Source organism: Harmonia axyridis, chromosome 4 (genome assembly GCF_914767665.1).
Source record: "Harmonia axyridis chromosome 4, icHarAxyr1.1, whole genome shotgun sequence".
In the NCBI taxonomy this organism is placed as follows: Eukaryota; Metazoa; Arthropoda; class Insecta; order Coleoptera; family Coccinellidae; genus Harmonia; species Harmonia axyridis.
In genome coordinates this window covers 13,734,425-13,751,213 of record NC_059504.1, presented here as the reverse complement: position 1 = coordinate 13,751,213, position 16,789 = coordinate 13,734,425, and the positions used below count along the sequence as shown (strand labels likewise).

Below are 16,789 nucleotides of genomic sequence, written 5' to 3'. Positions count from 1 at the left end.
GCGACAACTCGATCTTTGGCTGATGAGTGGTTAGGAGAACAAGGCCATCCTGTAACTGTCCGAACGGTTTACCGCCAAATAAGGTCTTGGACTGCAGCATTATCGACCCCATCTTGTGTTACCTCTGACGGTTGAGCATCGTCGGCAACGATTACAGTGATCAACATTGGAATGTGCATCAGGTCGTCTTTTCTAATGAATTTCGATTCTCCTTGGGTGTACATGATGGCTGAAGGGTTAAACATCGGGGAGAAAGACGTGAACCTCATTGGATGTTGAGCGTCATGTACACCGAACAGTAGGCGTCATGGTATAGGGTGCTATTGCACATGCAAGTGCACCTTTAGTCTTTATTCGAGGTAACATGACAACATTGGGTTACCTCCAAAAAATTGTAGAGCCGTATGTTCTCCCTTACCTTAACCGGCTTAAGAATCCAATATTTCAGCAAGATAACGCCCGATCTCAAAATGCCAGAGTTAGTTTAAACTTTTTCGAAGCGACCCATGTGAATCTTCTGCCATGGTCGCCCAGATCCCCCAATCTTTCGACCATAGAGCATGTTTGGGACATCATGGGTAGAAGGCTTGGAAAGTTAACCCAGCCCCCACGGACTTTGGCGGCTCTGAGACATGAAGTACAGGTAGCTTGGGATAGTATCCCTCAAGAGGAAAAAGACCATCTCATTGCATCAATGCCGAGACGTGTTGGGGAGTGTATAAATAATCGCGGTGGACAAATACATCATTAACAAATTTATTAAAAAAAATTTTAAACCCTTCGTTTTTTTCTCCAAATTTCAATCAGTTACTCCTTGCTATACTATCTATGTTTTACCAAAAAGAAATTCAAATTTAAACAGCTCCTTCTAGGTGTTTCAGTTTCTGTCAGTTAGTATATGAATATGAATGCTGACATATCTTGAAATTGATTCGTTCTACACAAGAATGAGTTAAGTTGACGTCGATGTTCACTGTCTATTGGTCAAGGTAAAAGAGAATTGATGGTTATTGAATATAGATGTTGAAGTATCAACATCTATATTCAATACTTCTGTTTCAAAATCACTTGATAAAGCAGCCGTCAATCCCGCTGAAACATGCAAGATTGCCATCAGAATTTATACGCTACGCTAAGAATCTCCGTCGTAAAATCTCGAGTTATATTATGTAAATCCCCATATTACGACTCCATATAAATTCAGCACTAGTCCCAATTGAAATCGATGTGTGAACAAACAAACGCCATCCCTTAACTCGTTAGCAACTGCGATATAAACGTGGATTTGTCTTGAAAAGTTTCCCATTTAATGGAACTTAAGTGGTTAATAGCTCGGTTAACTGAAGCCAAAGCAGTGAGTACTGTGAAGTTCAGAGAAGTGCATCGTAGTTGAATTAGAGGCAAGCCTGAACGACTACGTTATATAAATGCAGGCTAACAATTGCTGAGAGGAAATGTTGCCGGTTTGGTTCTTGGGGTTTATGAGCCTGAAAAATGTAGTCGTTATGGGATGTTATTCATTCATTAAGTTTTGCTTTGATTCTTTAATTGCACCTTCAGTTCGAGGTTTTCAAGAGATTACTGTGTGTTTTTTGTTTTTTGAGTCGTAAAGAGGATTCATCCGTATTTTAGAACTTTTTTGGTGGTAGAGTTGGATTTTATGCTGATCAGATGTAATTATGATGTCTAACGAAGTCTCAGTTGAAAAAATGTTGTAATCAAATTTGCCAATTCTAGGTTAATAACTTTCGTCAAACTAGAATCTTTGAAGATTGAGTCATGAAATAACTGTGTTTTGGTGTACCGAAAAAACAATTCCGAATCGAAATTCAATACCCCTGAAAAAGTGAATGTTTACTTTAGTTTTTCTCTTTACTCCTTGCAAAAATTCAGGTTTATTGCACTTAAACAGCTTCAAACACTGCTCAGAATCATTAATACGTTGTTGCTCTTGATCGATTGTGAGCGCGGCATCCATTTTGCACACAGCTTTCTCATGTACAAATATACGTGAATGATATGATGTAGCTACACTGACAACACAATATCTCACAAACTAATGGTCAGACTGCTGTCAAATTTTAACACATATCGTAGCACCGCCATCTGTGCATCAAACCGGGGACTTTTCAATTGAACTAATATTCACCTCCAAGGGTGAAACATACACTCAACGCTCCTCTAACTTTTCAATACTTTTTCTATAGGAAAATTTGTAATTGCTTTCGAAATAGCCTTCAATTTCGACAATCATTTCTTCATTAGAGCCAAATTTTTTTCCCTGGATCATTCTGTTGAGGTCTGCAAGAAGTCAGTAGTCACCAGGAGCCGGATATGGAAAATGAGCTGGATGGTCAACAAGTTGGAAGCGCAATTGGTTCAATTTGACCATAGTTCTCATCGATTTATGACAAGAAGCATTGTCTCGATGAAAAAATTTTTTTTTCTTTTTAATTTGAGGATGTTTTTTCAAAATTGCTGCACAACAGATGTAGCATCACTCAATCTTCGATATATCGATCCAGACTTGACTCTATTTTCCGAAACTTTAACACTTTTCTTTTGAAGCTTATTATTATCGAGAAAAAATGGAATATGGCACTGGTGATGCCATCTGTGCGCCACGGTACAGGCCTTTTTTTTCGTCTTCTTTTTTTCCTCTTCTACTATTGCCTTCTTATTATCTTCAATAAATGTGTTTTTTTCAACTTTCTTCAAAACAGGTTCATCCTCATATAGTTTCTTTTGAACTATTTATTTTTCCTCTGTTTCTTTAATCAGTTGATATGTCCTCAATTGAAGTTTCTTCAAAAGAGGTTTTATGCTCTCCCTGGATCCAATAACTTTCCAAAAGTCTTCTCCACTCTCAGATTTTTGGATGGCCTTATTATTTATTTCTTTTTATTTTTCTATTGTATTATTCTTTGTTTTAGGTACAAGAGTGTGTTTTCTATTAATAATATTTTTCATATCGTCTTGTATTTTTGTATTTATATCAACTTTTTTCAAATTTTCCTCCTTCTATATTTTATCAGATTCTTCTTTGGTATTTCGAATAGATTTCTGAAGAGATGATTCATTTTTGGGACCCATCCTAGCAGTATGCCTCTTTTTGAAGAGTAGATGAGAACTGAATCGAAAACAACCAAAATCAATAATTATCACGAATAAAATAAAAACGCAAAGTCAGAATTTGTATATCGGCAACACAGCAAAGGGGTTGTGGTGTTTTCGAGGTGGATGCAGCGGGAATCGAATGCGTCATCAGTGACGTCATGCCATTGATAGAATAAGAATAGCAGAGTGATACATTGTATTGCTTTAAGTGATTCCTCAATTCAATTTTACAGCTATTTATTTTCAAAACACTGGTTAATACGTCAACAACACTAATGTTTGATGTACAGACTGTGTCATAATCAAAGGAGACATGGCAGTTGGGCGACTTTGAAGAATTTCAACGTTGATACACAAATAAGCAATAAAAGATTCCTAAAAATTGTCAACTTCCAGATTCCCCTCAGAGGGAAAATGTGAGCTACCCCCTACAACACTCAATCACCCCAACCCTGATATATTCAAACCCCCACGTCCAAACAAATATCCCATTAGAATATAGATTGAACTCCGGATGTGGCAGCTCCCCCTCCAACTCTCATTTTCGCTCTTTTTCGCAGGAGGCGTACAGACGATGGGTGTGCAGTACCTTTTTGCCTCACTTCACACGGGCGAAACGTCGCGTGCGACCGTGCCTCAGCATCTGCCAAGACGTCGAGAGGCAGTGCCCGTACCTGCTGCCCGGTGATATGACCGTAATCCCAGGGGAGACCACCACACATCCCACGCCTCAATACGCTGGAGAGCCTACATTTATATGTCTGGGTAAGTTTTTTTTTTGGAATTTCGTTGGAAGCGGTTTGGAGTTGCTTCTCATGAAAAAATTTGTTTTATTTTTTTTATTTATTTCTTCAATATAACAGGAATAACTTAGTAACAAGAGTTCGTGAAGAAAAGAAGAAATTCACACTTGATAATGAATATAATCTATTAGACATAGATAAATTCTTCGAAATCAAAAATATCACAGAAAAATATATAATTTAGTAATTTCTACATAGTTATAGTTCTTTCAATCTTACTTCAAAGACTCTATGAAACCGTTTGTCCAGATTTCCATTTGATGTCATGCCACAACCATGGGCGCATGTTTTTCAAACCCTAGAATGGAAAATAAATGGGCGTACAACTTTGCTTCCGCCGTTTTTTTCAGAAATTCGAGACTTTATCATGAAAAACTGGTTCTACATTTATGATTCAAAATATTGTCTATCGCTGGCCACTACTTTCTCCCATTTTTCGGGCAGCGTACGAATTCCGCTTTAAAAAAAGTCTTCAACATAGGGTCGAGCATTATCATGCTGTAAAATCATATTATCATGTCTATCATTGTATTGCGGCCGTTTATCTTTCAATGCTCGGATTAAACTCATTAATTGTATTCGATAACGATTACCTGTGATTGTTTCAGTCGTTTTTAACAACTCATGATACACTACTCCGAGCTGGTCCAACCAAATACGTGGAAGCATGGCCGGGATATCCCCATGATTTTCTGCATTGGTATTATCGTAATGAACCCATTTTTCGTGTCCAATACGATGCAGAAATCCCTTTCTTCTTTGACTTGCAAGCAGCTGTTCACAAGCAAGCAAACGCCGTTTATCATCCCTCGGCTTCAACTCGTACGGCATCCAATTTCCTTGTTTATAGATCATTCCTATGACTTTCAGGTGAGGTTGAAATGGTTTGTTGTATCACTACCATTGATCCTGACAATCCTTGTTGCGTTTGACACTAGTGTTGATCAAGTAATGCCTCCAATTCTGCATCTTCGAAAATCTTCTCTCTTCCACCGCCATGCTGGTCTTCGACGTCAAAACCACATTATTGAAGCGTTGAAACCACTCTCGTCACGTTCCTTCACTACAACAGAAAAAAATTCTCTCTGATGACACCAGTGCCAAAAATTATCAACCATAATGACATAATCGATGCATAAATCTATAAGTGCAAAAAAGTGTTTCAGATGAACTCGGAAATGTTTTGTCTGACTATAAGGGAAACAAGTATTACCATTGATGAAATTATATATTGGTTTATCTCATCTAGTCCTCTTGGTAAAAATATTTTTTTCAGTGGTATGACGGTCCTTAGGATGCGAAATAATTATCTTTGAATTGAATTTGAGGTATAATTACTGACTTTGAAAGTATTTGGAGGTAAATATTTCATTGCAAAATATTCATCTTCAGTTTATTTATCACTTGCTTCAGAATTTTGCCAAGCGCCATCGTCTAAATCATTGAAAACCTCATTCATACTCTCTATGACAGTAGAATCCTTCATCGATGTTCGATTGAATTTCCTTAAGCGGCTCTTTATAAGTCCCTAAACCAGTCATTTTAATTAGATGTGGAAGATGAGCACAACTCCTACCAATAAGAGTTATCAAATTGCCACACGGCAGCACGTGTACTATTTCGAGCAATGAAAGTGACCAAATCGACACAATCGAATAAACTAGCATACTGAGATATATTCGAAAGGTCTATATAGGCAATAAATTCCTTACTTCCAAATAAATTCCTGGGAACTTGAAATATTATATAGAATATTAGAAATATTCTGACCTACTTCAAGAGACTATAATTTATCTAAATAAAAATAACGAAGAATGTGACATAAAGGTTTTTCTCAGTTTTTTGTGTTACCTTCTTAAAACCTTCGAATATTCGGTGATAAAACCTTCATTCTTCTTCTTCGAACAACATGCAGAACAAAAAGAAAGACAATAGCGAAAAAGAACGCCAAAAAAAAATTCTCCACCCACATTCTACACTCATCCTAAAAAAACTTCAATCCCACTCAGCTCATTCTTCAACCGCCGCGACGTCGAAGACGCCAGAGCGCCCGGGTTTCACACGTCCCCGAAACGTCCATTCAAGATTTTTCCGATAACCGTCACGTATCCCCAAACCCCCCTCCTCTCTGGCAATCCTACCCCCTCCCCCGAAAATCGAAGCAAATCCACTTAAAACGCGCCAGTCCAGATCCAGGTGGGGGCTTAAATAAGACCTAAATTCATCTGGAAGGCTCTTCCGTATCGCGGGAGAGATCTAGGGTCGTCTATGGCAACGCGCTCCGACAGAGGGCGCTAGCTGCCGCCTTGGCATCTCGGCGGCCGGCGCTTCTGTTTGTTTTTCACTCGCCGGAAGTGGATATTCATTAAGGCTAGACATTTTATTGACGCCGATACGGCATCGAGGGGGGCTGTGAGGTTTAATAAAAGGGACAGCGAGGATTTTTGGACGGTTGATATGATTTGGGACTGCTGGGGAGGCTGCATGTGGACTGAGAAGAGAGTGGGGGTTGGAATCGAGGCCTCGAACTGCCCTACTAACTGGAAACCGTGTCATTAGATCGTTGTATAACAGGTGAAAGTAAGAAGAAAGGTTTGTGTTATACAGGGTTAGAACTATTTAGAGGAACACTACAGGGAGATCAAAAACCGTTAGAGATACAGGGTGACTTAAATTTAAAAAAAGTTGCGTTATTTAGGGATTAGTGTGTTGGTGTTAACAGATCCAAAATATCTTCAATGGTACCAGAGATATCTCGAAAAAACTGAAAATCGAGATTTTCTTTTCTTCTGTACAACTTCATTTGTTTCTGGAGATAACTTCACGAATTCGGTTTGTAGTCATTATCCAATATAAAGATTGTAATGGTGTTGTCAGATTTTTTCTGTTTCCTATTATTTCAGAGACGCGATAGTCAATTTTTTTTTATGGATGCCATATTGGTTTTCCTTATGAGATGATAAAGAAAAAAATTACGAATTCAACATTATATCACACTTTACAAAAATATCAAGTCTAGGTACGCAAATTTGAAGAGTTGTTATGTGAAATCATCACTTGACTATCTGAAACAATGGAAAACAGAAAAATCTGAAGACATCATTTGTATCTCTATATTGAATAATAGCTATAAACCAAATGAGTTATACAAAAAAAAAATTAAATCTCGATTTTCAGTTTTTTCGTGATATCTCGGGAAGCAATGGAAATCTTTCGGATCTGTTCACACCAACACACTCATCCCTAAATAACGCAATTTTTTTGTAATTCGAGCCACCCTGTATTTAATTTCGATATCCCTGAAGTGACCCTCTAAATAGTTCAAACTCTGTACTTTTAACACCAAACGCTCGGACCTATCAATTTCCGATTCGAGGGGGAACAAGTTTTCTGCTCTTCGCATCCTCGTTATTAGAACCCCCTAACGGGGGTGAGTACAACCCCTTGATTTTGAATATATCTTATCGATTACTATCTGATCCTGAAATAGTGGAAGAGTACTTACTACTTTCGGGGTATCGCGTTTTCGTGGGGAATATTAAAACACTGATGGACAACAGACGAGAACTTCATTGTGGCCAAGCACTTGGAAACATCCTTCAACACTCTACTAACTCAAATGGTCATCTCCTCGTAACTTATTCCACTGAACTCTCTTTTTCCCAGTTTGATACCTGGGTTACAAACATAAAATCATATTGTACACCTTGAATTTCTTCTCCCTTTTCTTATTCTCTAAGTTGTATGCCTGCGCAATTGTATCATGGTGCCTGCACACTTATCAGGGTAGGGGAAAGATATTCTCTATTGTATGTTTCTGAGAACCCTATGAATGAGAATGTTATATGCACAACAATCATGAAAAAATACCTCGAAAGATTATTGTTACACTAATGCAGGTTTATTTATATTAAGTATTGTAACGACAATTTCGGCTAGACGCAGACATTATGTCTAATTGCTTTTTGTCGTCACAATCCTTTTTTTTCTCCTAATGGCTCATTATTAGAATCGATATCTCACCAGGAGGTGAATGTTCAATTCAATTCTAAATTAATAAGGAATTAATTCCGCACTTCAGCTTTTTTATTTTAATATTTTCAAATTCACTAACACTCCTGGGGAATTCTGAGGAATGTTGAAGTTAAATAACGGCGATAAAATGAGCAATTCCAAATTCATGTTAGATCTACCGATAGAATTGCTACATAAATTCCTGTGAATTATCGGTTAAACAAAACCAATTGGTTCATTGAATAGAACAAGGTAATGAATATTGCGTACAGATCCCCAATACGCAAATTTGAATTCATCAACGAGTAGTGAATCGTAAAAACTTCAATGAGGAACTCTTTTAATCAATGCCAAATAAATTATTTACTTCTGAATATCCAGGGTATAAAATGTAAATACTTGCATCTTGGTTACTTCTAATGTATGACTTCGAAATTACTTTGTCCTTATTTTCAAATTACTGAGCATTCAGCTATCGTTGGGGCAATGAATACTGTCCCCAATCCAAGTTTGGTACGATCCGTGCCAAATATAGCAATTCTACCTGAAAAATTAAGTAAAATACCTCTTGATTATTTTTGAAAAAGCACTTTGTTTGAAGATATAGGACGAACAAATCTTCAACAAATAACAATTCATTACTTAAGATGACATCTAACATTTCTCAACCTACAACAATTGTTGAAAATGGCTACTTCCAGCTCGAATGCAACCCTCCAATCTTCTCCCTATAGACTGCCGAACTCTTTCAAAAACACCAGGGTCGTTTCTCATCGAGTTACACCCAGCAATTATCCTATCTTTTAAATCGTCCACATCTTCCACTGGCCTAGTATGAACTAATAATTTTAGATGGCCCCATAGGAAATAATCCAGGAGGATTAAGTCCGGGGATCGAGCAGGCCATACGTAAGGTCCACCCCGACCAATCCATCGATCTCCGTATACCCTACAATAACAATTCGATAATACAAAAATTGGATTTTTTGAATATGTTTTTCGACCTATATCTTTGCAACAAAGCGCTTTTTCAACATTTATCGAAGGATGAAATATCCTTCAAATTTTCCAAGGAATAACCTCTAGAATTTTTGTCGCATGTTTTCCTAACATCCTGCAACACTGCAACAGCGGCACTAATGGAGATTGCCAATTTAAGTATCGCCAAATATTTCGAGAACGGCAAAGCGCACAACCTTAGAGCTTAAAACACCAGTGACAGTTAAAGCCGCATCGTAAAAGTGAGGTTGTCAACTTCACGAAATCAATCTCGGAGAACCCTCCGACCGCAAAGCGGGACCAACACGAAGAAGAGGTAATTAAAACTCTTGAATGTCGTTTTAATCTCGCTAAGTTAACGAATAACTCACATTGTTTGAGATGATTTTTGAACCGGCTATGGCCGAAGTAGGGAAACGATGAGAAAATTCCGGAAGGGATTTAAAACGAAAGGGGAGATTTAAAATAGGATTCATCCCGAACATTTCCATTGCTTCTGCCCATCTCATATCAACGAGAGGTTTAAGACTTGTAGCTGAACCAGGCACTGATATATTCATTCTGGGTAAGTGTAAATTGTCTCGCAAGCTCGGAAAATCGTAGTAGTATACATATAACAATTACAATAATAACAATAACAATATTTCATTGATTTCCCATATATACAAAGTAGAAAGGAAAACAGGTCATCCTAAAAAGAAAAAAAAAAAAAAAATTTCAAATATCGACTACATTATCCCTACTTGAACAATAAAATTCTTCAATATGTAAAAGAAAACAATAAAGTGACTTCCCGAAAGACTCATGACCATATAACCTTTGAATGTTCACTGGTAAACTGTTAAACAGTTTAATATCCATATATCAAGCATATTACGCACGAAGCTGGGTAGATGACAGTTTTGACTTCGCATTGCGCATTACGTGCTATATACAGGGTCCGGCAAAAAAACCTCCCTGATTTCAATAGGCATTTGCAAAAAGAATAAGAAACATATAGAACAATTACTCATATTTGTGAATAGCCTATATGATGCCATTTTACATCACTTAGTACACTTTACTTGGTTTTGAAAATTATGTCTGATAAATGATGTCCCCCATTGTTAAGACATTCACGAAGTCTTTCCCTGAAGTTGTCCATAGTTCTTCGGAAGCCTTGGAATGGCTGCCACTTCCTGCCTAATGGCATCTTTTAGTTCTTGCAGAGTTCTGGGACGATGTTTGTACACTTCAGCCTTTAGGTACCCCCACAGAAAGAAATCACAAGGTGATAAGTCGGGTGGCCTTGGGGGCCAGGAAATGTCATGAATGTCTTAACAATGGGGGACATCATTTATCAGACATAATTTTCAAAACCAAATAAAGTGTACTAAGTGATGTAAAATGGCATCATATAGGCTATTCACAAATATAAGTAATTGTTCTATATGTTTCTTATTCTTTTTGCAAATGCCTATTGAAATCAGGGAGGTTTTTTTGCCGGACCCTGTACCTACGACCATACCCACCGTGCTAAAAATTTCAAATACATAGTTGCTTTTTGTTTTCCGCACGCAATGTGCTAGGTTTTTAACAGGCCAATTGAAAAGTCCCCGGTCTACCATAGTAAAACACATTTTTTTGGCAAAATTCCATTTTATTATTCAATATAGTTGCCTTCGAGGGCAATACAGCGATTATAGCGATCTTCCAACTTTTCGATACTATTTTTGTAGTAAAATTCGTCTTTCGCTTCAAAATAGGCCTCAGTTTCGGCGATTACTTCTTTATTGGCGCTAAATTTATTTCCATCAAGCATTCTTTTGAGGTCTGAGAACAGGAAAAAGTCGCTGGGGGCCCGATCTGGCGAATACGATGAATGCAGAAGCAATTCATGCAATTTTGCCATCGTTTTAATTGAATATTCAATGAACATTATACCTTGCGCAGAATACTGGCCATAACCTTGCCAGCTGACTGTTGTGTTTTTCTTCGCTTTGGATTCGGTTCATCGTGCGCAGTCCACTCAGCTGACAGTTGATTGGACTCCGGAGTGAAATGATGGAGCCATGTTCCATCCATTGTGTCATATCGACGCAAAAATTCAGGTTTATTGCACTTGAATAGCTTCAAACACTGCTCAGAACCATTTACACATTGTTGCTTTTGATCAACAAATATTCGTGAATGATATGCTGTACAGTGCATCCCATTTTGGGTGAGACAGCCAGGTTTCTCGCTTGTTATTTAAGATAGAGCCTTGCGATTTTCACGTTCCTGTCCTACTTTTTTGTGAAACTCAAGTTGGTCTAATCAGATTTTGCATAACTGTTTCCGTTCAAGAGATACAGGGCGGTTTTGGAAATTGATACTTTTCGGACCCCTCCTTTATCTCCGAAGTTATTAGAAATAAGGCTGATTTAAAAACCACGTCTGAATCAAAATTCTGCGTAGAATCCAGTGGCGTACTCAAATTTTTTTTTCGGTGTATGGTTTTGAAGATTCAACACAAACCTATATTTTTTTAATGAAACACCATGTATATCATTACTTCATTGAATTCGTTATTTTTTTCCCTTCAAAATGATGTATGATACTATGTAGGTATGATGTTCAGAAATGTTAAAAAAACACTAAAATATCAAATAATGATGATTCTGGAGAGTCACTATCGATGTGTGTGACCTGGCGTTGTTCTGATGATGGAAAACATCCAATCTCCAATTGGCCATAGCTGACCACTTCTGGGCAATTTCTTCCTTCAGACGGTTCAATTGTTGACAGTACAGTTCCGAGTGAGAAGGGAAGCAGCTCATAGTAGATAATTCCTTTCCAATTCCACCAAACACACAGCAAAACCTTCCTGGCCGTCAATCCTAGCTTGGCAACCATTTCCTCCGCCACAGCGCGTTTTGACCACGACCGTTTTCGCTTGACGTTGTCGTAAATGATCCAAACCAAAATTGCGCATGATTGGCTGTTACAGTATCAAGGCCATAAACACTATCCTGTATTGCATTTTCGCCTTTATCTAAGAAAAACGGTAAAACATAGCGTATTTTCTCTTTGCTAGAGTCCATCTTCGACGCGCGCTCAAACTGAACTGAGTCAACTAATCATTAAACTGTAAGAGAAGTTTTCGTAGTACTAAATCTCATCTTTCTAACGCCTTCTAGTGGTACCTGATCGGATTCATACAACGCCAGATACATATAGCTTGAACTATATATTGAAAAAGTAATGGATTTCTTTTTGCTAATATTACATTTTGCAGCTTTTATCACTTTGTGTACTTCAAACACTCTATAAATTGGTAACCAGCATTGACTATAGTTTTCTGATCAGCTTTCTCAGGACATGAAGCTCTAAAAAATTAATAGATATTAAAATTTGAAATTAATTCAATTAAATTGAAATTAATAGATACTAAAATTTGAAATTAATTAACAATTTTTCATACATTCAGGTGCCTGGTCCATTGATGCATTGAAAAACTTTTCACAATGCATTCACTGAATGATTCAAATGACACATCGACAGATTTTCAACTTTATTACCCTCCATAAAGTTGTCTGAAAATCGGACATAACGCTCATTCGGTGCAGCAGGAATATCGAATAATAGAGTCGGATGGGAACTGACCGCAGCTCAAATCACGTAATAACGGCCATGTAACCGACTCATCAAAAATAAATAGCAATAGGCTATCGCACAGGTGTGTAGGACCATTTATAATTCAGTTACAAGCGCCAAGGGCGTTAACCGTGCTGTAAACACTTTGTTTGCAGTTGAACACGTTAGTCCATCGTTCATGGTCCATGTAGCGTGAGTAGATTACTGCATATTTTATAAATTTCCAGGGGGAAAAATGGATAGACATCAAATCTATCCGGGAAATCCATGTCAGTCCTGTATCGGTACACTTTTATTTTAAAAAATTGATAAAGGAGATTTTATATAACCTGAAAATATTACAGAAATTCAGTACGTATCTTCATATTGATATAGCTTGTTACATGTACTTATTTGGATTATTGCTCAACTAGTATTTTATAATGGATTTTATTGCTCTTACTTGTTATTGGTACTTAAGTGGTTATTCTAAGATTAACCGATAAACGAAATATCCATTCGACGCTATAACTTGAAAAGGAATCTTAATCCAATAAAATTATTTTATACATAATTCTACTCTGGAGTCCAGATGTCAATATGAATATACACAACGACATCTCGGAAATTTTTTTTCAATAAATCAGTTGTCTGTAAGATATTGAGAATTGTAGACGGTAAATGTATAGTAGAATAAAGTTTAAGTGGTATTATTCTAAATAGATTTTCATTATTGCCTCTAGATATGAATCAAAAAAACAAAAATCAAAACACTTGAACAACATTTCAAGCAAATAGTTAACATAATCGGTAACAAAATAATCATAAGGAAGACGTCCGTTTCTTAATTTTGCATTTTATATGATTTTTTTATCGGTACATTGAAGTTCAGAAAACTTATAAACATCTTCATCAACTTGAAGTTGATACCTAACCTGAACTTGATGGCTGAAAATGTTACACTGACTGATTACAGCAGAGAGTCATCAAGCCAAGTAGCTCATTTTAATCAACTACTCGACTGAAAATCATGCTCGTGAAAAATTACATACTTGAGCTTGACTTGACTTGATTTTAGATATTTATTGCTTGACTTGATATCAAGCTTCTTGATATTACTTGAGCTTGATATGCACGCGTCGCACGGCATATATTTCTGCAATCAAGCGCGCTTGGACTAAGGGGATCCCTCGATCACCGAGAGACTGAAGCATTCACCAGTGTGACTTTATTAGTAGTTTTCTCACATTTCTATGAAATCTTTTGGTAGATTTTAATAAGGAAATATCTTTCCAAACTTTTTATTTTTTTATCAACGTCAGCATCCCCCTCTCCTGTTGAAAGAGTTGCTCTTACAGTTTCAATAGGTTAGGCGACAAATCTATAAGATGCCTCATGTATTTCAGATCCTGGATGGAAAATTATGAAATCAAATAAAGCCTGGAGGTTTCTCAATATTAAGAAACTTTATTTTTTTATTATTTTTCATTTTGTTTTGATTTAATTCATGTTCCAATTTCAAAAAGATATTTTCGTTTTTTTTATACAATAATTTCAATAAATGAAAGTTTTCTGCAAGGTTACTTCTCATTTTATCATTTTTTCATTGATATGACACTACTTAACACACTAATTCGATCACTTGATAAATAAATACTTGACTTGAGATTGAAAAACTACTACTTGACTTGAGTTGTACTTGAAATCAAGTCAAGCTCAAGCCAAGTAGCTTGAAAATCAAGCCAAGCCGTGAATCCCTAGATTACAGAAATAGTTTCATAGATGTATTTCATGTTTAATCTAGTATAGGTTTATTAAATTTTTGAAATATTTTGGATTTTCAATTCGTAACGTAATATTGAAGACACGTATCTTTCCTGTCCGATTTTATTACAGTAATGTTATAGATATGTTTTATTTTTAATATAATGTAGGTTTATCGTATGGTTTAAATATTTAAAATATTCAATTCGTAATCGTGTAATATTCATTACATAATATTCCCTTTCCGATTTTATTTGATCCAAATATCTCCTGATATATTGGAAATGATGATCCCTAGCGTGAAAATGCAGTATTTTTCCATCTGGCTATAAATCTTCGCCAGATAATTCTATCATCCAGGGTAGTTTACCCCTGTTCACTTAACGTATATTTCTCCTGAGTAATCAACACGTTTCACCGACGTTCAAAATATCCAGCAATTACAACGTTCTCCAATCGGTATCAGCAACAGCAATACAACAGCCTGAATAGCGTCCCAGAGGACCCAAACAGCGATGCCGCTATTTCCGTATCATCAGTTAAACGAAGGATAAATCCAGCATCAGAATACGTACAGTCACATTCTCTGAAATTGTCAGGTTTTCAGATATTTTTTTTCAATTCTACTTTCATACAAGTCAATTGGCTCTTAGACAGATTTTCAAAATCTTCTCAAAAATCTTAGAGTGACGTTTATTGATCACATAAAAAATGTTCAATTTCAATTCGTATAAATTTTCAATCAAAAAAAAAATTTGAAAAAAATGTTATACAATGGGGACGCTAAAGTTCAATTTGACGTCACTTTGAAGTATTAACCATCAAGTGCCATATACGAAAGCGTTCATTATTATTTATTGCTTCTATTTTTATTCATTTTCATTTTAATGTGGGTAATAGTATCTTTTTGTAGAGATTACATCGATTTAATACATTAATATAATAAGCAATCTGTTCAGATAGTTTTCATTCACCCTCCTGCTTGAAAATGGGTATGTTCAAACTCGCATATTTCATTGTACAAAATCAAATTCCAAAAAATATCAAAAGCAGAGAAACGAAAACTCGAATGACACAGGTGTTCACTTCAAATTGATATCATTGTTAGTTTGTCCAATCTAGTTTGTTCTTCACCACATGACCATTAGCTATGAAACATTCAAGTTTTTAGAGCTTTTTCGATTTTTTTTTATGAAATTAATATCAAGGTTCTTGAAAATTCAATATTGTCTTTTAACTTTTTCTTATTTTCCTTTCTGATGAATGAGTCATGACGTTGAATTTTAAATACCTGAATCTATCGATGTCAATACAAACTTTCATCAAAATTAGGCGAAACCTTCTAGTTGAAGGATCATGACGAAATTTTTATAACGAGCTACTATTTCAAAACTCAGTAGATTTTTTGAGTTATTGGAAAAACAGAATTAACAGATGCAATTACTTCAAAACCGTTGGACGGATTGAATCCATTAACGAACTCAAATGCAGAATTTAGCCATTAAACGTACCCGTAAAATTTCTACGATTCATAAAGTTATCGTGTTTGCGAGCGTACAGAAAATTTCCACAACCAATTTTTATCAAACTTTCATGGCCTTTTCGGTCGAAATTTGTTGTTAGAGTTTACTTTCAAATGGGGGTTGAACAAATTCAATGATGTGAAAAAAAACCTTTGAATATTATTCTATTATACATTTAACGTATAAAATCTTGGACATTCCAATAGATTCATATCTTATTTCATCTAGAGTAAAAAAATCTATACAATACCGAAATCAATAAAGAATATTTTCTTAAGGTAAAATGAGGCGTGTTCATAATAACTACCTGCAAAATAGTAGATTGATCAGAATGCAATAATATCTCTGAATGAATGATTGAAAATAAGATGTATTATTGAATGAGGCAATTGATTCGCCCACACATTACAACGTGCGAGAAAATAGCTTAGTTGACAATTTGTCCACTTAAAATATGCAATATTAAATAGGCATTCGAAAATATGTATGAAAGCATAATATTTGATGACTACAGACAATTTTTCAATTCCGAAAAAAGTACCTCCTCTAGCGGGCTTCGAACCCGCTACCTCCGAATCCAGCGGTCTCACCAATGAGCCACCGGGGGAATATTATACTATTATAATTAATTTCAGACATGAATCAATTTTTCTGTTATATCATATGATTAGGCTCAGCAACCAATAATACTAAAACTACTGTCGCCATCTGTATTATATGATAGTATAGTATATGAAAATGATTGAATTGACTTAACATCCAAGTTTTCACAGAAATAACACTGGAGAGAGCACAAAAATAATTAAATCGGCCTCCACCGACACTTGTTCAAAATTTCACCGTATCCAAACGTTCCCTTCTGAGGATTCCTGAAATGGTAACGACGGCAACGCTGTCTGAGGGTCGGCATTCCCGCTCCGAGAACCGCAGCCAACATATTTCATCATTTTAATGAGAACGCGGATGGCGTAAGCG

The 16,789-nt window shown here is 36.2% G+C and overlaps 1 protein-coding gene across 1 annotated transcript in view; it reads left to right on the top strand.

Moving 5' to 3' along the window:
• Positions 1–16,789, top strand: part of LOC123677705 — a 163,951-nt gene that overhangs the window by 128,504 nt on the left and 18,658 nt on the right. The window contains exon 2 of the mRNA XM_045614388.1: positions 3,678–3,882. Coding sequence (XP_045470344.1) covers positions 3,678–3,882 — 205 coding nt within the window. The remainder of the gene's footprint in view (positions 1–3,677; positions 3,883–16,789) is intronic.